Consider the following 24,163-nt stretch of genomic DNA (forward strand, 5'->3'; position numbering starts at 1 on the left):
AAAAAACAACGTTGGCCAGGGACAGTGGCTCACGCCTGAAATGCCAGCACTTAGGAAGGCTGAGGCGGGCAGATCACCTGAGGTCGGGGGTTTGAGGCCAGCCTGATCAACATGGAGAAACCCCGTTTCTACTAAAAATACAAAATTAGCCAGGCGTGGTGGTGCATGCCTGTAATCCCAGCTACTCAGAAGGCTGAGGCAGGAGAACTGCTTGAACGTGGGAAGCAGAGGATGCAGTGAGCCGAGATCGCATCATTGCACTCCAGCCTGGGCAACAAGAGCAAAATTCCGTCTCAAGAAAAAAAAAAAAAATGTATGTAACTATATGCAAACTACTTATGCTCTCGGCAAATACCTCATCTGTAAATGGAAAGATACTGCTTACCTTGTGTGAAAGCACAACCTGGCTCCTCATGAGTAGAGGCTGGTATGAATCCTCCATCACTCTATACCCAGTGTCTGAGAGAAAGCAGGTGCTCAAAACAGATTTATTAAACAAATCAATACATATATATACTTATGTAGAGAACTAATTACTGAGGTCCCTTGTTGATCTGAGGAAACAAAGTTAATAACACTATCACTGGAAGTTTAATGCCAGAGGGTTGTTGGTATGTAGTGAAAGGAGGACAGGAGATCAATGACTGGTTAAAAGAAAACTGAATTTTGCTTATATTTGTCAAAGTCTGTTTCTTCATAGAAATAGGTATTCTAGAAATCTTCATAGATTTTTTAAGACATGAAATGCTATCACAACACTTTACTATGTCTATGCAAATACACATTTAAACAATATAGGAAGATTTCAATAACCAAACTAACTGTACAAAAAATAAACAAATTAACTTTATTACGTTGCTACTTCAACTTCAGTCCTTACATTGATTTGTTTTTTAAAAAATATCAGTTTGAAACACATTACTGAAAGTGAGTATACACAATAAATAGAAAATAGGGATGCATAGTGCTGGAGACATTCAACCAACTTATCTTCATCTGTTGCCTACTGTTGTAGACAAAATTTGACACACAATTAGCATAATTGAAAGAGCAGCCAAACTACCTCGGAGAAAGTGGCAAACTACTGGAAAAGTAGCTTAAAGTTCTGGACCACTCACCAAAAAAAAAAAAAAGAAAAAAATTCACTGTTTATCTGGGAGCTAGCCTCATTATGGCACTGAATTTATCTACTAGTCATAAGAACAATTTTTAAAATATCAAAAGTCCCAGGGAACCTTCACTAACAGCTTTTGTTTTCGTTTTTTGTTTTTTTTTGGAGACAGAGTCTCCCTCTGTTGCCCAGGCTGGAGTGCAGCAGGGCGATCTTGGCTCACTGCAACCTCCGCCTCTCGGGTTCAAGCGATTCTTGTGCCTCAGCCTCCCAAGTAACTGGAATTACAGGTGTGTGCCACTATGCCCAGCTAATTTTGTATTTTTAGTAGAGATGGGGTTTCACTATGGTGGCCAGGCTGGTCTCAAACTCCTCACCTCAACTAATCTGCCCACCTCAGCTTCCCAAAGTGCTGGAATTACAGGCATGAGCTACTGCGCCCAGCCCAAAGTTTTTACTTTAAATATATGATTACTCAAATATCATAAGCCATATGGCAGGCCCTATAACAATAAGTTACAAATAGTCTGAATTTAATAACTTAAGTGTGATATGGTTAATATAATACATACTGCGTGAATATCTTAACTAACCTCTTTCAGGTAAGGTGATAATTAAAAGGTTTAAATTTACAGTTTCAACTTCTGCTCAAAAGAATCATGCCCGTATTCTAGCAATGGTGGTGACATCCCATTATTGTAATGCAGAACATGATAATGTCCATATTATTTTGAATTATACTTGATTGAAGAAATAATTCTATGTATAAGTGAGTCTATATTCTATGTGCAAATTTTCAATGGTGCAGGTTTATAACCAAAGTTGCGTTCAACAAATGCTTTCTGGCTTCTGAAAACATGTCATGAAAATACTTCCTAAAAGTGAACACACTAAAGTTAGAAGCAGGTGACACCAGTTCTTTTTTGCCTTTATGTGTGATGGACTTCATGAAGCATTAACTCCCGAGGTATATTTGTTTCTGGACCATACAGCTTACATGCTCTTCTTTCAAAGGCAGCTACCATCTGCTTCACAACTTCATCAAAAAACAATGTGGCAAGCTGAGAATGTAGAAGTGATCGAAATTCAAAAGAAATCTGTAGAAAAATATTGAAAATTATTTTTTGCTTTTTTTTTTTTTTCTCCTGGAGAAAGACTCTTGCTTTGTTGCCCAGGCTGGAGTGCAGTGGCACAATCGCGGCTCACTGTAGCCTCAACCTCCTAGGCTCAAGCAATCCTCCCACCTCTGTCTCCCAAGTAGCTGGTAGTACAGGCACATGCCACCACATGTGGCTAATCTGTGTGTGTGTGTGTGTGTGTGTGTGTGTGTGTTTTGTTTTTTGTTTTTTGCTAGAGAAGGGGTTTTGCCATGTTGCCCAGGCTGATCTCAAACTCCTGGGCTAATGCAATCTGCCCACCTCAGCCTCCCAAAGTGTTGGGATTATGGGCGTGAACCACTGCTCAGCCAGAAATTTCTTTTTTAAACTAAATCTCCACTTAGGACAGTGGTGTTCACACTGTGAACTGGGTATCTAAGGCAGAACTGTGTGGATGTATGTAGGTGGGATTTTTAGCACCCCCCGAAAAGAGGGAATCTTCTTTTACTGCAACAAGCACAACTGCTGGCATAATAAGCTTACATAAACAAGGCCAACCAAATTTCATTTCAAGGGAAAAAATTTTTGTTTTTTTTTTTTTTTTTTTTTTTTTTTTTTTTGAGACGGAGTCTCGCTGTGTCTCTCCAGGCTGGAGTGCAGTGGCATGATCTCAGCTCACTGCAAGCTCTGCCTCCCGGGTTCAAGCCATTCTCCCGCCTCAGCCTCCCAAGTAGCTGAGACTACAGGCGCCCGCCACCACGCCCGGCTAGTTTTTTTTTGTATTTTTAGTAGAGACGGGGTTTCACCATGTTAGCCAGGATAGTCTCGATCTCCTGACCTCGTGATCCACCCGCCTCGGCCTCCCAAAGTGCTGGGATTACAGGCTTGAGCCACCGCGCCCGGCCAAAAAATCTGTTTCTTAAGATTGGAAAAAACCTTTGCTGAATACATTAATCACTATGCCTTCTTATTAATGTGCCCCTTTTAGATCCATCCTATCCCACAAAAGGAAATAAGGAAGGGAAGCGATCCTTCTCATAGGTATCATTGAGAAGCACCAGCAGGAAGAGGAAGCTGGAACTGTGCATGCACATGTGTGCCTAACCCACAGGGCAGATGGTGTAAGTGGTTTAATCTTTTTTTTTTTTTTTGAGATGGAGCCTTGCTCTGTCGCCCAGGCTGGATGGAGGGCAATGGCCCAATCTTGGCTCACTGCAACCTCAGCCTTCCAGGTTCAAGCAATTCTCCTGCCTCAGCCTCCAGAGTAGCTGGGACCACAGGCACGCGCCACCATGTCCAGTTAATTTTTGTATTTTTAGTAGAGACGGGGTTTCACCACGTTGGCCAAGCTGGTCTCAAACTCCTGACCTCAAGTGATCCACCTACCTAGGCCTCACAAAGTGTTGGGATTACAGGCATGAGCCATCATGCCCCCTCATGTGGTTCAATCTTAAAGTAGCCAATGATTTGGACAAGCTTGTCCAATCCACCTTATTTTGTAGTTGTTGTTTTGTTTTGTTTTAGGCTTTTATCAGCCTGAAGCCATGGGTTTTAGTTTCTGTCTCTAGTGGTAAGTGGAAAAGAGGGATGAGGAAGAGGCTTTACTGGCCCAACCAGAAACAGAAACTAAGAACCCATGACTGTATTCTCTCCCTTGGATACCCTTTTAGAACTTTATTTATACCCTCTCATTGTTCCATATAGAATTCAAGACAACTGGTTTGAGAACTGTGTTTTAAGGACCAAATATGCTCTAAATATTAAAATGTTGGCCGGGCGCAGTGGCTCAAGCCTGTAATCCCAGCACTTTGGGAGGCCGAGACGGGCGGATCACAAGTTCAGGAGATCGAGACCATCCTGGCTAACACGGTGAAACCCCGTCTCTACTAAAATACAAAAAAAAAAATTAGCCGGGTGAGGTGGCGGGCGCCTGTACTCCCAGCTACTCGGGAGGCTGAGGCAGGAGAATGGCGTGAACCCGGGAGGCGGGGCTTGCAGTGAGCTGAGATCCGGCCATTGCACTCCAGCCTGGGCAACAGAGCTAGACTCCGTCTCAAAAAAAAAAAAAAAAAAAAAATTAAAATGTTTACTTTTCATTATGAAATAATTTCATTTTTGTAAAAGAAAACCTGCAAAACAATACAAAGAATTCCCATGTACCCATTACTCAAATTTCCCTATTTTAATGTCTTCAGTAACCATACTGTAATTCTCAAAATCAGGAAATTAACAGAGGGAGTTACTACTACTAGATAATAATGCTATTATCTAATTTATACAGACCTTATTCAAATCTTCCGAACTGTCTTTTGAGACAGTGTCTCACTCTGTCTCCCAGGTTGGAGTGCAGTGGTGCAATCTCAGATGACTGCAACGTCTGCTTCCTGGGTTCAAGTGATTCTCCTGCTTCAGTCTCTCAAGTAGCTAGGACTACAGGCATGCACCACCACAACCGGCTAATTTTGTATTTTTAGTAGTGATGGGGTTTCGTCATGTTGGCCAGGCTGGTCTCAAACTCCTGACCTCAAGTGATCTGCCCACCTCGGCCTCCCAAAGTGCTGGGACTACAGGTGTGAGGCGCTGTGCTCGGCCCCAATTGTCCTATTAATGTCTATAATGCTTTAATGAAAATTACTCAAGAGCTGAGAACAGCACACGATAATTTAGTCAAAATTGCCACCATTTCTTAAAATTCAATGCCCGAGTTGCATGTACAGAGAACAACTCCCATATTACCTGTTGGCAAAGAAAAACCACAACTTGCTCTAAGTTTGCTATAACTAAGATTACATGAAAAAAAAAGTTACTAGGCTGGGTGCGGTGGCTCATGACTGTAATCCCAGCACTTTGGGAGGCCGAGGTAGGCGGATCTCCTGAGCCCAGGAGTTCGATACCAGCCTGGGAAACATGGCGAAACCCCGTCCCTACATAAAATACAAAAATAAGTGTGTGCGGTGGTGCATTCCTGTAGTCCCAGCTACTTGGGAGGCTGAGGTGGGAGGATCACGTGAGCCAGGGAAGCAGAGGTTGCAGTGAGTAAATATCACAGCACTGCACTCCAACCTGGGTGACAGAGTAAGGCCCCGTCTGAGAAAAAAAAAACAACAACAAAAAGTTACCAGACTCTAGATTCAAAAAAATGAAAAAAACCTATTACCTTGTTTCTGCATCTTTTATTTTTAAATTTAATTTTTTTGAGACAGGGTCTCACTCTGTTGCCCAGGATGGAGTGCAGTGATGTGATCATAGTGCACTGCAAGCTCGAACCCTTGGACTCAAGCGATCTGCTTGTTAGCCTTCTCAGCAGCTAGGACTACTGGTGGGCACCACTACACGGGGATAATTTTATTTTTATTTTTATTTGTTTTGAGGCAGTTTCGCTCTTATTGCCCAGGCTGGAGTGCAATGGCACAACCTCGGCTCACTGCAACCTCTGCCTCCCAGGTTCAAGTGATTCTCCTGTCTCAGCCTCCCAAGTAGCTGGGATTACAGGCACATGCCACCACGCCTGGCTAATTTTTGTATTTTTACTAGGGTTGCACCATATTGGTCAGGCTGGTCTCGAACTCCTGACCTCAGGTGATCCGCTTGCCTCAGCCTCCCAAAGTGCTGGGATTCCAGACATGGGCTACTGCACTTAGCCTGTTTCTGCATCTTATATGCAATGTGTTCTTTCATTCGGTGTTAATTTAAAACTATTAAGTTCAAAACTGTTATTAAGCTAGTCAAAAAGTCATGGCATGTGTCTTATAATCTACAGATTTGTAAAAAATAGAAAGTAGAGAATGAAGGAATATTCAAGGTTGCAAGAAATAGAATAAAAAAGAAATGTTCATTAGCATTTATGCAGAAAAAGCTCTTCAATATAATTATGGCCTCTGTGTTCTAAAAAATGATTACTTTTTACCAATTTTACCTTATTAGTGAAACAAATCAAAGGCTTTATGAGACTTACTGAAAAATCCAAGGTACAAGTTCTTGGGTAGCCAGGAAGACCTGGGCTAAAACGCCAAATAGTCTCCAAATGATTGAAAAGTCTCCCATCAGTACAAGATGCCTAGAACAGAATGAAAAAATAAAACCACAGTTAAATACCTTTGCTACTGGCCAGAATCTAAGAATCTACTATGATTGAGGCTGATTTCTTTCGTAATAATTTTTATAGGTCAGACCACAGGAGATAAAGAGATCTAATTTTTAGTTGGTACTAGGAAGTAATGTCTTGCCAATATTAGCCTTTTTTTTTTCTGCAGGGATCCCCAAGATTGCCAGTTGTTTTCTCTTCCATTGCTAACACCTGCTTTGCTACTTAGCTTTCCTTCCTCTAGCAGCAAAAGAGGGAGCTTCTTAGAAGCTTATTTCCAGCTCTGTTACATATAAGTGATCGTGAACAAGTTAAATCCCCATACCCTATTTCCTTAATCTGCAAAATAATACCTACTTTATATCATGAGATCGCTGAAATGTTAATAAGGTACCTGGTACACATTTATCTCCTACTCAAAGACTTCTCTTATTAATCACGTATAGTCTTTCCTTCACTCTTTGCTCCTTATTCCTAGAGGCCTCTATCTAGTTTTCCTAACTGTGTAGTCCTGGCCCTTAGAACTGATCCATTTCTTTCTGATTTTTCAATGCACATGTATATTTTATATGCAGTAGGCACACAATCACAACACTTAACCATACTATGTGCAGTGCATCTTGGTAGTTCCTATTTTGTATCATTAAAAAAATACTTATTGTGGCTGGATGTGGTGGCTCACACTTGTAATCCCATCACTTTGGGAGGCCAAGGTGGGTGGAAGCACTTGAGCCCAGGAGTTCGAGGCTGCAGTAAGCTATGATTATGCCACTGCATTCCAGCCTGGGCAACAAAACGAGATTCCTTGTCTCTTCAAAAAAATTAAAAAATTAGCCAGGTGTAGTGATGCATGCCAGTAGTCCCAAGTACCCAGGAGGCTGAGGTGAGGGGACTGCTTGAGCCTAGGAGACTGAGGCAGCAGTGAGCTATAATTACGCCACTGAACTCCAGCCTGGGTGACAGTCTTAAAAATAAAACTGTCTTAAAAATAAATCAGGCCAGGCGCGGTGGCTCACGCCTGTAATCCCAGCACTTTGGGAGGCCGAGGCGGGCGGATCACAAGGTCAGGAGATCGAGACCATGGTGAAACCCCGTCTCTACTAAAAATAGAAAAAATTAGCCGGGCGCAGTGGCGGGCGCCTGTAGTCCCAGCTACTCGGGAGGCTGAGGCAGGAGAATGGCGTGAACCCGGGAGGCGGAGGTTGCAGTGAGCCGAGATTGTGCCACTGCACTCCAGCCTGGGCGACAGAGCAAGACTCCGTCTCAAAAAAAAAAAAAAAAATTAAAAATAAATAAATCAATAAATAAATCAATAAATAAAAATTTATTGAGATCCATGAAAGAGTTGCCATCTGCAATGTGAAAATGGTAACCAGAACCATAGTTACTAGTTCATTGTTAGGACTGATGATGCTGGTTATGACCCTGAGTGACGCTCAGCTTTTTTTTACTTTTTCCCACCTCAGCCTCCCAAGTAGCTGGGACCACAGGCGTGTGACACCACGCCCAGCTAATTTTTTTACTTTTTGTAGAGCTGTGTTCTCCCTATGTTGCCCAGGCTGGTAATGAACTCTTGGGCTCAAGTGAACCTCCTGCCTTGGCCTCCCAAAGTGCTGGGATTACAGCAGGCGTGAGCCACCTCACCTGCACAAATAACCCAGAGCATTCCTGAAGTGCACAAGTAATTTTTAAGAGCATCAAGGCCGGGCGCAGTGGCTCAAGCCTGTAATCCCAGCACTTTGGGAGGCCGAGATGGGCGGATCACAAGGTCAGGAGATCGAGACCATCCTGGCTAACATGGTGAAACCCCGTCTCTACTAAAAATACAAAAAACTAGCCGGGCGAGGTGGCGGGCGCCTGTAGTCCCAGCTACTCGGGAGGCTGAGGCAGGAGAATGGCGTAAACCCAGGAAGCGGAGCTTGCAGTGAGCTGAGATCCAGCCACTGCACTCCAGCCTGGGCGACAGAGCGAGACTCCGTCTCAAAAAAAAAAAAAAAAAAAAAGAGCATCAAGAGTCTATAATAAAATCTTGTTATTTCAGTTGCCCAATTTTAGGATAATACATTCTGCCTTTCTTTACAATCATTTAAGCTTATAGGAAATTTAACACTAAAGGATAAACAGGTTTTGGGAGTAAAGGATAAACAGGTTTGGGAGTCAGTTCCTCTATTTATTTATTTATTTTTTTGAGATGGAGTCTCACTCTGTCACCCAGGCTGGAGTGCAGTGGCGGGATCTCAGCTCCCTGTAAGCTCCGCCTTCCAGGTCCATGCCATTCTCCTGCCTCAGCCTCCCAAGTAGCTGGGACTACAGACACCCACCACCACACCCGGCTAATTTTTTTTTGTATTTTTAGTAGAGACGGTATTTCACCATGTGAACCAAGATGGTCTCCATCTCCTGACCACGTGATCTCCCCCTGCCTCGGCCTCCCAAAGTGCTGGGATTACAGGCATGAGCCACCACACCCGGCCTCCTCTGACTACTTTTATACAAAATCTGGCAGTATTTCACTCACTTCAATTATCTAGCCCAAAGATGCACAGATTTTTACTGTTATGTTTTGACAGGAACAGTTTGCCAAAGACCTCATTTCTAACAGCAGAGATACTGAACAGCAGAAGTTGTCACTATGATGACCCACTACTGACTGTTCTGAGAGAACTGATCCAGACCACTATATAAACTAATCCATACAAAATGTTTGTATCATGAAGCAGGCAGTAAAAGTCATTGAACTGTTGCCTCTCTGAAAATGTTCAAGGGCTTCTGGCCATTAAAGATTAGTGTAGACTAGAATTACTGACATATGAAGTGACAGGCATGTTTTGGTCAGCTCATAATTCGCAGAATTGTCACATGATTTCTGTTCTTCCCTTATAATAATTTTTACTGTATTGGGTAAAAAATAACAATAATTATTTTTACTGTGTTGTCTACTGGGTATTAAAATCCAGAACCTGGCCGGGCATGGTGGCTTATGCCTGTAATCCCAGCACTTTGGGAGGCCAAGGCAGGTGGATCACCTGAAGTCGGGAGTTCAAGACCAGCCTGACCAACATGGAGAAACCCCATCTCTACTAAAAATACAAAATTAGCTGGGCGTGGTGGCATATGCCTGTAATCCCAGCTACACAGGAGGCTGAGGCAGAAGACTCGCTTGAACCCAGGAGACAGAGGTTGTGCTGAGCCGAGATTGTGCCATTGTACTCCAGCCTGGGCAACAAGAGCGAAACTCCATCTCAATCAATCAACCAATCAAATCCAAAACCTGGGCAACAAGAGCGAAACTCCGTCTCAATAAATAAACAAACAAATAAATAAAATCCAGAACCTAGGCCAGGCATGGTGGCGCATGCCTGTAATCCCAGTATTTTGGGATGCTGAGGCAGGCAGACCACTTGAGGTCAGGAGTTTGAGACCAGCCTGGCCAACATGGTGAAACCCTGTTTCTACTAAAAATACAAAAATTAGCTCGGTCTGATGGTGCATGCCTGTGATCCCAGCTACTCAGGAGGCTGAGGCAGGAGAATCGCTTGAACTCAGGAGGCAGAGGATGCGGTGAACTGAGATCATGCCATTACACTCCAGCCTGGGCAACAAGAGTGACACTCGATCTCAAAAAAAAAAATTCTGGAAACTGAACCTAGGAACAACTGAAAGTTGAGCATATATTCTCAAATATGTCTTTAAAAAACAAACTAGCATTATTATGTGAGGCAGCTTATAATGAAAAAATAGGGGGAAGGAGAGTGGGGGAAAAAAAAAAGAAAAAATAGTTTTGGAGTCAGACACATGCAAGTGTGAATTTGCCCAAGGTTCTTAATCTCCTTAAGCTTCATAAAATTGAGATAGCTATGATCATCTAATGCAGGTTATTATGAAGATTACTTTTTTTTCTAACACAGTTTATCTCCCCCCTTAGCAGTGCTGCAAGTTACTCTTAAGATTATCATGAATGTCTCTCAATCTGCAATAATCCAAGAATACAGGTAGTGAAAGCTTCTTAAGTATGGAGCCTTCATGACTCCCATCATTATAGTACTGCTGTTAAGGATACAGAGATGAAAAAGACAGGGGTTCCTTCCCTCAAGTACCACAGTCTTGTCAAGGAGAAATCCTGTTGAAGAAATATATCATCGAGTGATAAGTGAAAGCATGAATAAAGCACCGAAGAATCACCAAGGTAGTGCTACTTATTAATATGAAAGGAGAGAGAGAAAATGACCCCAGATGGTCAGAATTTCAAGGAATATCAAGAAGGTAAGTGCATTACAGATAGAAGAATAAGCAAGATGCAAAGGCACATGGCTGTGGAATAGTACTGCACTGTGCATTCATGGAACTTTTAAGACATATAGTATTAGCTGAACATTAAGTATAGTATTACGTGGGACGAGGGAGCAGGGAAGTAAATGGGTCAATGTGCAATGATCAAGAGATTTACTTTATCCTGTGTGGTTTTGTTTTTGTTTTGTGTTTGTTTGCTTTAAGATGGAATTTCGCTCATTGCCCAGGCTGGAGTGCAATGGCGCGATCTCAGCTCACTGCAACCTCTGCTTCCTGGGTTCAAGTGATTCTCCTGCCTCAGCCTCCCAAGTAGCTGGGATTATAGGCACCTGCCACCATGCCTGGCTAAGTTTTGTATTTTTACTAGAGATGGGGCTTCACCATGTCGGCCAGGATGGTCTCAAACTCCTGACCTCAGGTGATCCACCCATCTCGGCCTTGGCCTCCCAAAGTGCTGGGATTACATGTATTAGCCACCTCATCCAGCCTGTTTGTTTGTTTTTTAGAGATGGAGTCTTACTTACTATGTTGCCCAGGCTAGAATGCAGTAGCTATTCACAGGCATGATCACTGTACACTACAACCTCAAACTCCTGGGCTCAAGCAATCCTTCTGCTTCAGCCTCCTGAGTAGCTGGGATTACAGGTGCATGCTACCAAACCTAGCTTATCCTGTAGGTTTTAAGAAGGCAGGGGAGAGAGGCTGGGCCTGGTGGCTCACGGCTATAATCCCAGCACTTTGGGAGGCCAAGGTGGACAGATCACCTGAGGTCAGGAGTTCAAGACCAGCATGGCCAATATGGAGAAACTGCGTCTCCACTAAAAATACAAAAAAATTAGCCAAGTGTGGTGGCACATGCCTATAATCCCAGTCACTTGGGAGGCTGAGGCAGGAGAATCACTTGAACCCAGGAGGCAGAGGTTGCAATGAGCTATGATCGTGCTACTGTACTGCAGCCTGGGCAACAGAGCAACACTGTCTCAGAAGAAAAAAAAAAAAAAGGCAGCAGGTTCGGAATGGAAGAAAAGCAGAGAGTGAGGAAGAAATGAGATTTATTTAGAGTTCTTTTAGTTAGAAGCAGCCTAATATATATACTAAGATTTAAGTTCTGGACAGGCGCAGTGGTTCATGCCTATAATTCCAGCACTTTGGGAGGCTGAGGCGGGCAGACCACGAGGTCAGGAGATAGAGACCATCCTGGTTAACACGGTGAAACCTCATCTCTACTAAAAACACAAAAAATTAGCCAGGCTCGATGGCGTGAGCCTGAAGTCCCAGCTACTCGGGAGGCTGAGGCAGGAGAATGGTGTGAACCCAGGAGTCGGAGCTTGCAGTGAGCCGAGATTGCGCCCCTGGAGGCGCCACTGCACTCCAGCGTGGGCGACCCAGTGAGACTCCATCACCAAAAAAAAAAAAAAAGATTTAAGTTCTAAGGGACTGAATGGTAAATTGAGCTCAGGAAATAGAAAAAAAAATTAAGGTTATAGAAATATTCACTGGTGTCAGACAGCTAGAGTCTTGGCTCTGTGACATTGGAAAAGTTTTCTATCTCTTCTAAGCCTTAGTTCGCTCAACTCTAAAATAAATAATAACCCCTGAACCTCAAAGGGCTGTTGTGAGAATCTGAATAATTCAAGTAAAGCAGTAAAATGGGCTCAATAAATGTTAGTTATTGTGAGAGACAATAGCTTAAATGCTCTAAAACAATGAGGCAAGCATGTGAAAACATTTGCAATAATAGCAAAATCCTAGTCTACAACATTTCAAGTGGAATTCAAGTTTTGAGGGTAAGAACAGGGCAGATAGGGTCTTAGCTTCACTGGACAGTTAGAGTGTTCTCTTTGTCTTTCTAGCTGCACCAGAAAGAGCACATCTGAGAGCTGCACCCCCTTCAATGCCTAACAAAGAGCTGACTAAGGTATTTGGCTCTGGCCAGTTACCAAGAAATGATATGATCATTAAATCCTGTGGGCAAAAAATAACTCAGTTTTAAAAATCTTTGGCCACTACAAAATAGGAATGCAAAAGAAATATGCATTATCGCATGGAATTCTGCCTTTTTGTTTTTAAGGCTGGTACCCTTTTCCATATGTGTATCCACCTCTGACAAGCATAAGACGATTAATATAATGTAAGAGGGTTGGCATTTCAGTACCTGGTACTTGGCAGGATAATCTCAACAATGTTTTTATATATATATATATATATTTTTTTTTTTTTTTTTTTTTTTTTTTTTGAGACAGGGTTTCATTCTTGTTGCCCAGGCTGGAGTGCAGTGGCATGATCTCAGCTCACTGCAACCTCTGCCTCCTGGGTTCAAGTGATTCTTCTGCCTTAGCTTCAAGTAGCTGAAATTACAGGAGCTTGCCACCACATTGGCTAATTTTTTTGTATTTTTAGTAGAGATGGGGTTTCACCACGTTGGCCAGGCTGGTCTCGAACTCCTGACTTCAGGAGTTGGCCTCCCAAAGTGCTGGGAGGCCAAAGTGCTGGGATTACAGGTGTGAGCCACTGTGCCCCCCAATATTTTTATATTTTTTCTTTTCATTTTAATTTTTTTTTGAGACAGGGTCTCACTCTGTTGCCCAGGCTGAAGTGCAGTGGCTTAATCACAGCTCTCTCTAGCCTCGACTTCTTGGGTTCCAATCTCAGCCTCCTGACATGACATATTTATCTTTGTTTTGTTTTTTTGTTTTGTTTTGTTTTTGAGACGGAGTCTCACTGTGTTGCCCAGGCTGCAGTGCAGTGGCGCTATCTCGGCATGCTGCAACCTCTGCCTCCGGGTTCCAGTGATTCTCCTGCCTCAGCCTCCTGAGTAGCTGGGAATACAGGCACGTGCCACCATGCCCGGCTAATTTTTGTATTTTTAGTACAGATGGGGTTTCACCATGTTGGTCAGGCTAGTCTCCAACTCCTGACCTTGTGATCTGCCCACCTTGGCCTCCCAAAGTGTTGGGATTAAAGGGGTGAGCCACAGCACCATGCCTGTATCTTTTCTACCTTTGTTTATCCTCTCACCACTTTAATTTTTTTCCTTCCTTCTTCCCCACCATTCCTTCTTCAATTTAAAAAACTATATTTTTAGTAAACAAATTTACTCTTCCCCCAATAATAAAGTATTTAATTCATATTTTAAAACAGCTGAAAAATTAAATTAAAACATTTCCCACTTGGGTGGTGCAAGTGATCTGTCCTGTGGGTCAGCAGTCCTCAACAAAATGGAAAAAAAAGGCAAAAGTTTCCCATTCCCATATTATATTCAAACTTTTATTTGGAAAGAATAATGCTAATATTGTATAAAGTAACACAGTTAGAAAACGTAATACATTTTTTTTTTACCCTCCTCCTGTTAGGTTAAGTAAGTTTTTTTAGGCTATTACATTTTAACCCATTTGACAGAGTTAATATATGGGAGAATATTTAAAAACAACAAAAAACAAAACTGTTACCTTTACTAAATGAGGTTTCACCAAGGTTACTACTGATGTATATCGCTCCAACACAGGTGGAAATCCAATTTCTAATCGTGTTTTACAATATCCAGATCTCTTTGATATAACATCTGATTTTTTGCACCAAGGAACAAAATGCTTGTAATCCTCCACTCCCGATACTACATCATACATTTCCTGCATTGAATATCTTTAAAAAATAAAAATAAAAAGAAGTATTAACTCCATCTAGTTATATAATATATGCATACTTCAAAGTGAATATGTATAAAACTTACTGTATATGATAAATAAATCATTCAACACATATGTTGAACCACATTCTGGAATCAATGACTTCAAAGCAGTACAGAAAATAAAAAGGTCTCTAAATAAATATATATAGGGTATAGGGTATGGCAGAGATCACAATTTGGCATCTCACAGGTTGAATCTGATATAAAGAGGTAGTTTTTGTTTTTGTTTTTTTTGAGATGGAGTCTCAATCTGTTACCCAGGCTAGAGTGCAGTGGTATGATCTCCACTCACTGCAACCTCTACCTCCTGGTTCAAGCGATTATCCTGCCTGTCCTGAGTAGCTGGGACTACAGGCACGTGCCACCACGGTCAGCTAATTTTTTGTATTTTTAATAGAGACGGGGTTTCACTGTGTTGAGGATGGTTTCAATCTCCTGACCTGCTGATCCACCCTCCTCGGCCTCCCAAAGTGCTGGGATTACAGGCATGAACCACCATGTCCAGCCTAAAGAGGTAGCTTTTAAATTTTTAGTAGCCAGCATTTAAAAACTGAGAGTATGGCCAGGCGTGGTGGCTCATGCTTATAATCCCAGCACTTTGGGAAGCTGAGGTGGGCAAATCACCTGAGGTCAGGAGTTTGAGACCAGCCTGGCCGACATGGTAAAACCCCATCTCTACTAAAAATACAAAAATCAGCCAGGTGTGGTGGCACATGCTTGTAATCCCAGCTACTCAGGAGGCTGAGACATGAGATTTGCTTAAACCCAGGGGACAGAGGTTGCAGTGAGCGAAGATCATGCTACAGTCTGGGCTACAGAGTGAGACTCTGTACACCACACCTCTCTCTCTCTCTCTCTGGCTACAGGTCCCTGGGCTGTAGAGTGAGACACTGTACACCTCTCTCTCTTTCTGAGACCCTGTACACCTCTCCCTCTATCTCTCTCTCTCTCTCACAAACACACACACATACACACACACAGTAAAGCAAACTAAATCACTACTTTTGTAGTTGCCATTTCTCTTTTTAACAGATAACACCTGTGGCAATGATGTCCATCCAAAGATTTGCACTCCTTTTACGTGGTGCTGTTGCTAGGATGTACCTGCCCATCAGAAGCAACAATTCCCAGTCCTCATTCCCACTACGTTTAGATGGGGTCACAATTAGCTGTTGCCAGTAATATCTGGGAGGAGGTGTTGTGTGTCACCTGCAGACCAATTAACACTATGAAGACTAAGTAATTACAGAGGTCAAAAGTTGGATGCAGCCTGGGTTTCTGAGTCACTACCTGGACTAGAGTACATGATACACCCATTTGAACTCTACATGAGAAAAAAATGAACTCTTGGGTATTATCTATATGGCTGTTAGCATTACCTTAACTAATACAGAGACTAGCTAGTAACAAAGGTAAACTTAGTGAACAATGCTGTTAAGTCTTTTACTACAGAAAAATAGGGAGAACAAAAGCAAATGAGTAAAATTAACGAAATGCACTTTCACAAAGCTTCATGGTCAGTTGGGAATTAAGAGCCATTTGTAGAAATTCCCCTATGGAGGGATGGTATATTACCGGTTTAGCAGAACTGTAGTGTCTTTACCACCTGCTCTATTTACGCCTGTATCAGGGGCCACACCTGGCCCACCACCTGTTTTTGTAAATAAAGTTTTACTGGAATGTGGCCACACCCATTTATTTACATATGATCTATGTCTGCCTTTGGACTACAATGAAGGAGCTGAGCAGTCCCTATTGCCCACAAAACTTAATATAGTTACTATCTGCCCCTTTACAGAAAATGTTTACCAAAGGTTCTAGATGAGGAGCCTTAGTATGTATGTACTTATCTATGTACATCTATATATGAGGAAGCTATGTAAACATATGGCTCAATGTATCAGTAATGGTGCTAATATAGAAAAGAACAATGTACAAAAAATGTAGGTCATAATTATACTGAAGACTTACCATATAATTATATTCATTCAACAAATATTTATAAAATAGCAAGGGCTATGAAAAAGGCCAACCTAGGTCAGGAGCGGTGGCTCATGCCTGTAATCCCAGCACTTTGGGAGGCCAAGGCACATGGATCACGAGGTCAGGAGGTGGAGACCAGCCTGGCCAACATAGTGAAACCCCGTCTCTACTAAAAATACAAAAATAGCCGGGCATGGTGGCATGCGCCTGCGACTTGGAAGGCTGAGGCAGGAGAATCGCTTGAACCTGGGAGGTGGAGGTCGCAGTGAGCCAAGATCGCACCACTGCACTCAAGTGTAAGACTCCGTCTCAAAAGAAAAAAAGAAAAAGAAAAGAAAAAAGTCAACCTAGAAAAAAGAGCTTAGTCTGTAAGAACGTAATCCAGAAAGAGGCATGATACCCCACAGAAAATTGTGAACATGCTCTTTTAGTTAGAATTCTTGTTATATACAAACCCTAAAATTCTTCTCTCTGAATATTCTTTCCTTTTGTTTATTAATGGTGCAGTGATTTTGAAGAAAGTTCGTACACATATCTCCTTAGGCAAAACTGAGGTATGTCGTGGAAGAGTTCTGCTCATCAGTATGCCACAGGAAGCTAAATATCTGAAAAGACAAAAATCACCTGATTTAGAGTGACAGTAAAAATTAAGAGGAAGCACAAATTATAGAGACTATAAAGTAATTATCACACTTTGGAAGGCTTTGCAACTTCAGAATGTTACTGAAAAAATACACACACACGAACAAAGAAAAAGTACAGCTTCTTAAACACTATTAAAAAACTAAAAATAGGCCGGGCGCGGTGGCTCAAGCCTGTAATCCCAGCACTTTGGGAGGCCGAGATGGGTGGATCAGGAGGTCAGGAGATCGAGATCATCCTGACTAACGCGGTGAAACCCCGTCTTTACTAAAAACACACAAAAAACTAGCCAGGCGAGGTGGCGGGCCCCTTTAGTCCCAGCTACTCGGGAGGCTGAGGCAGGAGAATGGCGTAAACCCGGGAGGTGGAGCTTGCAGCGAGCTGAGATCCGGCCACTGCACTCCAGCCTGGGGGACAGAGCGAGACTCCGTCTCAAAAAATAAAAATAAAAAAAAAATAAAATAAGAAACTAAAAATAATTGCTTAGTTAGGTTAGAAGCTTCTGGCATAAAACATATCTCTCCCAGAAAGTTGGCTTTCTCTGTAGTCGTGTGTTACAACTTACTCTTGCCATAAGCTTTGCTAGATACCCAAATCTGTTTTCCAATTTGTGTTGTCTACCTACGTTGTTTTCCCAGCTGGATCCACAGGTGTTTCTTAATTCTTGATCCACTCCAACGAGACTTAAAATTAGGTCTCAAATCTCTTGGCAGAGATCTGGTGGTCCTGTCAGTACTGATGCCAAGCATGGTGGCTCAAACCTATAATTCCAGTGCTTTGGGAGGCCGATGCATGAGAATCCCTTGAGGCCAGGAGTTTGTGACCAGCCTGGGCAACATGGTGACCCTGTCTCTACAAAAAAAACCTTAAAAATTAGCCAGCCATGGTGGCATGTGCCTGTAGTTCCCGTTACTCAGGAACCTGAGGCAGCAGGATCGCTTGAATACAGCAGTTTGAGGTTGCAATGAGCTATGAATAGACCACGGCACAGCAGCCTGGTGACAGGGTGAGACTCCGTCTCAACAAAAGCAAAAACAAAGCAAATAAAAACCAACTGTTGCTGTGTTCTTCTTTACCCCGCAGTCTCCATTTCAATGCATATATGTAAAAATATGTCTAACTAGAAAGTTATTGTTTGAGGTACTTCTATATACAAATGTTTGACATATGCTTGTTCACCTAAATATTTTCAACTTTCCTTAATAAGATTATTACATAACTGGCTGGGGGAGGTGGTTCATGCCTGTAATCCCAGCACTTTGGGAGGCCAAGGCGGGTGGATCATGAAGTCAGGAGTTCAAGACCAGCCTGGCTAACATGATGAAACGCCGTCTCTACTAAAAATACAAAAAGTTAGCTGAGTGTGGTGGTAGGTGCCTGTAGTCCCAGCTACTTGGGAGGCTGAGGCAGGAGAATTGCCTGAGCCCGGGAGGCAGAGGTTACAGTAAGCCGAAATTGTGCCACCGCACTCCAGCCTCGGAGACAGAGCGAGACTCCATCTCAAAAAATAAAAAATAAAAAAAAGACAAGAAAAAAGGTTATTACATAACTATTTGACACTAATAGTCATTGCTGGCCAGGATAATTCAATTTAAATTATCCACATATTTACTGAGCCCCTATTCTAAGTTAAGACTGTGCTAGGTACTAGGTACCTAGGTAATATGAGGTAATATTACTCATATAATACCTCAGGATATAATGGTGAATATATCACCATTATATAATGGTGAATAGGATATAATGGTGAATAGAACAAATATAAGCCTTATGAAGATTATATTCTAGGTGAAGATTGACTCAAAAAACTGCTGAAAAAGAAATGGGGGGAAGGGGGAGGTGTAATTAGGACCTCCTTTAGACAGGGTGACCTACGAATCCCTTAAAAGATTTCAATTGAGACATAGGGGACAAGGAGTTAGCCATCCAAAGAGAGAAAGATGTACATACATGATAACTGTGTGTGTGTATATGTATATACCAATACACATAGGCATTAGCAGCATTTAATGCCTCGTTCCATTTATTTATATATATGAATACATACACATATATACATACATATATATGTAAATGAAGTGGATCGCACCACTGCACTCCAGCCTGGGCCACAGCGACTCTCTGTCTCAAAAAAAGAAAAAAAAAAAAAAAAAAAAAAAAAGAAAAAGAAAAAGAAAATATGACCCCAGGCCGGGCGCAGTGGCTCATGCCTGTAATCCCAGCACTTTGGGAGCTGAGGCGGATGGATCACGAGGTCAGGAGATCGAGAACACAGTGAAACCCCGTCTCTACTAAAAAAAATACAAAAAATTAGCTCTGCACGGCAGGAGGCGCCTGTAGTCCCAGCTATTTGGGAGATTGAGGCAGGAGAATTGCATGAACCTGGGAGGCGGAGCTTGCAGTGAGCCAAGATCGTGCCACTGCACTCCAGCCTGGGCAACAGAGTGAGACTCCGTCTCAAAAAAAAGAAAATATGACCCCAAAGCATAAAATAAAACCTCAACTACAGGGAGACAAATTTGGGCTCTATAATACAATAAAGCACTTTAGAGCTGTTTATAAAAATTGAACAGACTTATTACGGAGAAAATGAAATAGAGGTCAATGAATGTGCTTAAGCTAAATACTACATGACTATCTGTTACAATGTAATGGAGGCTGGGTGCGGGGGCTCACGCCTGTAATTTCAGCACTTTGGGAGGCCAAGGCAGGTGGATCAATGGAAGTCAGGAGTTCGAGACCAGCCTGGCCAACATGGTGAAACCCTGCCTCTACTAAAAATACAAAAATTAGCCGGGCATGGTGGCACGTGCCTGTAATCCCAGCTACTCAGGAGGCTGAGGCAGGGGAAATGCTTGACCCTGAGACACAAAGGCTGCAGTGAGCCGAGACGACGCCATTGTACTCCAGTCTGGGCAACAGAGCAAGACTCCCTGTCTCAAAAAAAAAAAAAAAAAAGGTGCCATGGAAAAGAAACATAAACTGCACATGGGTGAACTTATTAGGACCTTTTAAGATTCTAAGATTCTTATATATTCTGCTCTAAATAACACTTTATGAATGAAAATATAAAAAAGCAAGATGGCTTTGTGAATTCTAAATTTTCTGGGACATCACAAGTAGTAGTTGATTTTCTAATAGTGTTAAGAGCATAATTCTATGTTTCGATACATATAATGTATAGTGATCAATCAGGGTAATTAACACGTCCATCATCTCAAACATTCATCATTTATTTGCATTAGGAACATTCAATATCCTCCTTCTACCTATTTGAAACTATACATTCTTGCTAAGTATAGTCATCCTACAGTGGTATAGAAGACAGGTCCCCAACACCCAGGCCATGGACTGGTGCCTGTCCATGGCCTGTTAGGAACCAGGCTGCACAGCAGGAGGTATTACCGCTCGAGTTCCACCTCCTGTCTGATCAGCGATGGCATAAGATTCTCATAGGAGCAGGAACTCCACGGTGAACTGCACATGTGAGGAATCTACCTTGTTTGCTCCTTATGAGAATCTAACTAATGCCTGAAGATCTGAGGTGAAACAGTTGCATCCCGAAACCATCCCCCACCACCACCCTCATTAGTGGAGAAACTGTGTTCCACAAAACTGGTTTCTGGTGCCAAAAAGGTTGGGAACTGCAGGTATAGACCACTAGAAATGTATTCCTCCCAGATAGCATTAATTTTGTATCCTTTAACACATCTCACTCTATCCCTTCCTTTCTCCCAGCTTTCCCAATCTTTAGTATCCTCTGTTCTACTTTTTACTTCCATGAGATCAACTTTTTTTTTTTTTTTTGAGATGGAGTCCTGCTCCATCGCCAGGCTGGAGTGCAGTGGTGCTATCTTGGCTCACTACAACCTCTGCCTTCCGGTTCAAGCGATTCTCCGGCCTCAGCCTCCCAAGTAGCTAGCACTACAGGCGCCTGCCATCACACCCAGCTAATTTTTGTATTTTTAGTAGAGACGGGGTTTCTTTTTTTTTTTTGAGATGGGGTTTCACCATGTTGACCAGGATGGTCTCGATCTCTTAACCTTGTGATCTGCCCGCCTTGGCCTCCCAAAGTGCTGCGATTACACCCATGAGCTACCGTGCCTGTTTGAGGTCAACTTCTTTTAGCTGCCACATACAAGAGAGAACTCGTCATGTGTAACTTTCTGTTCCTGGCTTATTTCACTTAACATAATGTCCTCCAAGTCCATCCATGTTGCTGCAAATGTCAGGATTTCATTCTCTTTTTATGGCTGAATAGTATTCCCGTCGTGTATGAATATATACACCACATTTTCTTTATCCATTCTTCTGTTTTGTTGTTGTTGTTGTGTCCCATCACCCAGGCTGGAGTGCAGTGGCACAGTCACGACACACCGCAGCCACTGCCTGGGCTCAAGCAATTCTCTCACCTCAGGTCCCAATTAGCTGGGACCACAGGCATGTGCCTGCCACCAAGCCCTGCTAATTTTTTACTTATCTGTAGAAACGAGGTCTCGCTATGTTGTCCAGGCTGGTTTCAAACTCCTGATATCAAGTGATCCTCCTGCCTCAGCCTCCCAAAGTGTTGGGATTACAGATATGAGCCACTGTGTCCAACCTTGTTTGTTTTTTGAGACAGGGTCTGGCTTGGTTGCCCAGGAATGAGTGCAGTGGCCCAAACAAGGCTCACTGCAGCCTCAACCTCCTGGGTTCAAGTGATGCTCCCATCTCAGCCTCCTGAGCAGCTGGAACCACAAGCTTGCACTACCACACAGCCAGCTAATTTTTCTGTATATAAGTATGTGTATACACACACACATTTTTTTTTTCTTTTTTTTTTTGGTAGAGACAAGGTTTTGCCATGTTGTCCAGGCTGCCTTCATGAGCTCAGGCAATCCTCCCGCCTCAGCCTCCCAAAGTGTTGGAATTACAGGCGTGAGCCACTGCGCCCAGTCCCATTCATCTGTTGTTGGACACCTATGTTGATTCTGTATCTTGGCTATTGTGAATAGTGCTGAAACCTTTACTTGAAAAGACGAGATCTTTGCTTCTAAAGAGGTGAACTGGGTATCTGGTTGACTTTTTACTATATATAAAGGTTCATGTGTTTAGTGGAAGTCAATACATGAACCTTTCTACCAGGTTTATGTATTGCCTCCCAGCCTACCCAAAAAAATACCCTTACACAATCTGATTACAATCCTAAGGAAAACACCTGTGTTTAAAGCAAACTGACAGGACATTTTCTGATCAATTTGCATGCTATAGTTACAGTGCCCTGGACAGCACATCTATTCTCATGCACTTCCAGGAATACTATGTCTTAAACTATGATATGAGGAGACACACATTCATATATACAGTTAAGCCATGAAATGAATACTGGACCACTGGACCACATGGAAAACAGCTTTTTTTGTCACTCCTCTTCCAGTACTACTCTCTCAAATACCTAAGTATAATAAAGGTCAGAATCTGATGACTAACGCTGGAAATGAACTCAAACTGCCGCCCTCATTATCATAAACAGTATTTATCTTGGAACTGAAGCCTCAATTTGATCACTAAAGCAACTGTATTTTTCTCAAAAGCAAGTGCTGTTTATTTGCAAGACAACATTTTATAAGAGTAATACAAACAGATCTGAAGTATGACGGGGTTATTCTGCTTGAAACTACTTTTTGAAGTTACTCTTTAAAGCAGGAGTAATTTTATGATTTTGCCTCATCCAACATTTGTCTAAAGGGATTTGGATTTGGTAAGGTTGTTGGTGTTTTTAAATATTCTTAATTGAATCTTTTTTTAAAAAAATTATTTCCTCGTTTCCCGTAGGGCTGGATCTTAATTTAATCTAAATGTCCTGGGGCTCAACCAGATTTGTGTTTTCTCTCCCCACGTCGTACTTTGTACACCTGAATTCATTTAAAACACACTAACTTTAATTTTCAAGAACATTACAATGTTATTAATAAAAGGAAACTATGTCGTACAAGTATGGTATCCATGTTCCGACCTCCATCTCCACCCTCACCTACCAAAAATTGAACCAACCAGGAAAATCGAAAGCAGACTACGGTTCAAGGTTACAGGACCTGTAAGTTACAGCAGAGTGAAAAAATCCAGGTCCCTTATGTTAGCTACATTTAGTTTTGTAAACACTAAATGGTGAGAACAAAGCACTCTTCCAGAAATTGGGAAAACGCATCTGACCATCTGGCAGGTAGAAGGAATCGGAGAAGGCAGCTCACCGCCAAACCACAAACTCCCATACAACCAGCAGCCGGCAACCCTTCCGCGCAAAGCTAACACTTTCCAACAGCAGCAGCCACAGGCCATAGGGGAGGAGACCGGAAGAGCCCCAAGGCACCAATGGCCAAATTGCTTCCAAAGTCGCTTTGCCGATGATTTCACCGCCTCTCAAGAGGGAAACGAGGCACGAACACAGCCTTGGGCCCAGGGGGATGCGCGCCGCTCTTGAGTCCCTCAGATGCCAAACGCAAAAGAGCTTTCTCCTCTAAAGGCACGGAAATGCACCGAGTCCGGCTCTGCCTCACCCCCAAATCCTTCCGGTCCTCCAACTCGGCAGCCAAAATGGAAAACTACTCTCGTCGCAGCGCCCCCGCTGTTGATTACCTGCCATTCGGGGCGCAGGCCGCTGTCGCCGACTTCGGAAGGCATCCCGAGAACACCCTTCTCAAGGCTGTGTGACCAGTCCGAGCTGCCATGATAGACTCTCCGAAGCCGGTCGTCACCTCCCAGACTAGCCTTGCAGCACCGCCCTTCTCTGGTCGGGCCGGCAGCCCGGCTCCGGTCCCTCCCAGCCAATCGGCTGGTCCCCTGCCGCAGCCTGACACGCCCCTTCTTCCCTTCCGGGTTGCACGTCGCTGACACACGCTCACTCTACGTAGGGCTGACTGTAAACGGTCCCGTCAGCCTGTCGGCCAATCGGAGGAGATACAAGCCCGCCCGGACACACCTCTCTCTCCGGACTGACCAATCGCTTTTCCCGCGCGCTCGCGCAATTTGCGTAATACTCAGTGACTCCTCAGTCCACGCCCCGCGCAGGAATTTTCCTGGAGTAACCAACCGCCGTGGTTCTCCTGGGGTCCGCTTCCGGTCGGAAGGCCAGTGACTTGAGCCCCACCGGGGGGCTGCGGGAAGCCCCAGGGTTAGGGTGTTAATTATGTAACTGTCCAAACCCATGAGCGCGGAGCAAAACAGGCGATCGCTCCTGGCTGCGAAGCCTGGCCGTTCCCGTCCTGCTTGTTAATGATTGTGTAATACAA

General features: G+C 43.1%; 1 protein-coding gene across 3 annotated transcripts; it reads right to left on the reverse strand.

Annotated features, from left to right (window-relative positions):
- Positions 1-824: 824 nt before the first annotated feature.
- On the reverse strand, positions 825-23,745 carry COQ10B (coenzyme Q10B). Of its 3 annotated transcripts, none has more exons than XM_050750750.1 (5): positions 23,511-23,745; positions 16,709-16,858; positions 14,032-14,224; positions 6,164-6,265; positions 825-2,208 (listed from the first exon to the last, which is right to left on the reverse strand). In XM_050750750.1, exons 1-5 carry the CDS (start codon positions 23,600-23,602, stop codon positions 2,041-2,043), a joined length of 705 nt encoding a protein of 234 aa, XP_050606707.1. In that variant the 5' UTR covers positions 23,603-23,745; the 3' UTR covers positions 825-2,040. The 3 variants fall into 3 exon arrangements, with proteins under 3 accessions (XP_050606707.1, XP_050606706.1, XP_050606705.1); XM_050750749.1 differs by lacking the exon at positions 23,511-23,745 and adding an exon at positions 23,432-23,456; XM_050750748.1 differs by lacking the exon at positions 23,511-23,745 and adding an exon at positions 23,126-23,407.
- Between the last annotated feature and the right edge of the window lie 418 nt (positions 23,746-24,163).

The sequence above is a fragment of the Macaca thibetana genome, chromosome 12, assembly GCF_024542745.1.
Source record: "Macaca thibetana thibetana isolate TM-01 chromosome 12, ASM2454274v1, whole genome shotgun sequence".
NCBI classification, from domain to species: Eukaryota; Metazoa; Chordata; class Mammalia; order Primates; family Cercopithecidae; genus Macaca; species Macaca thibetana.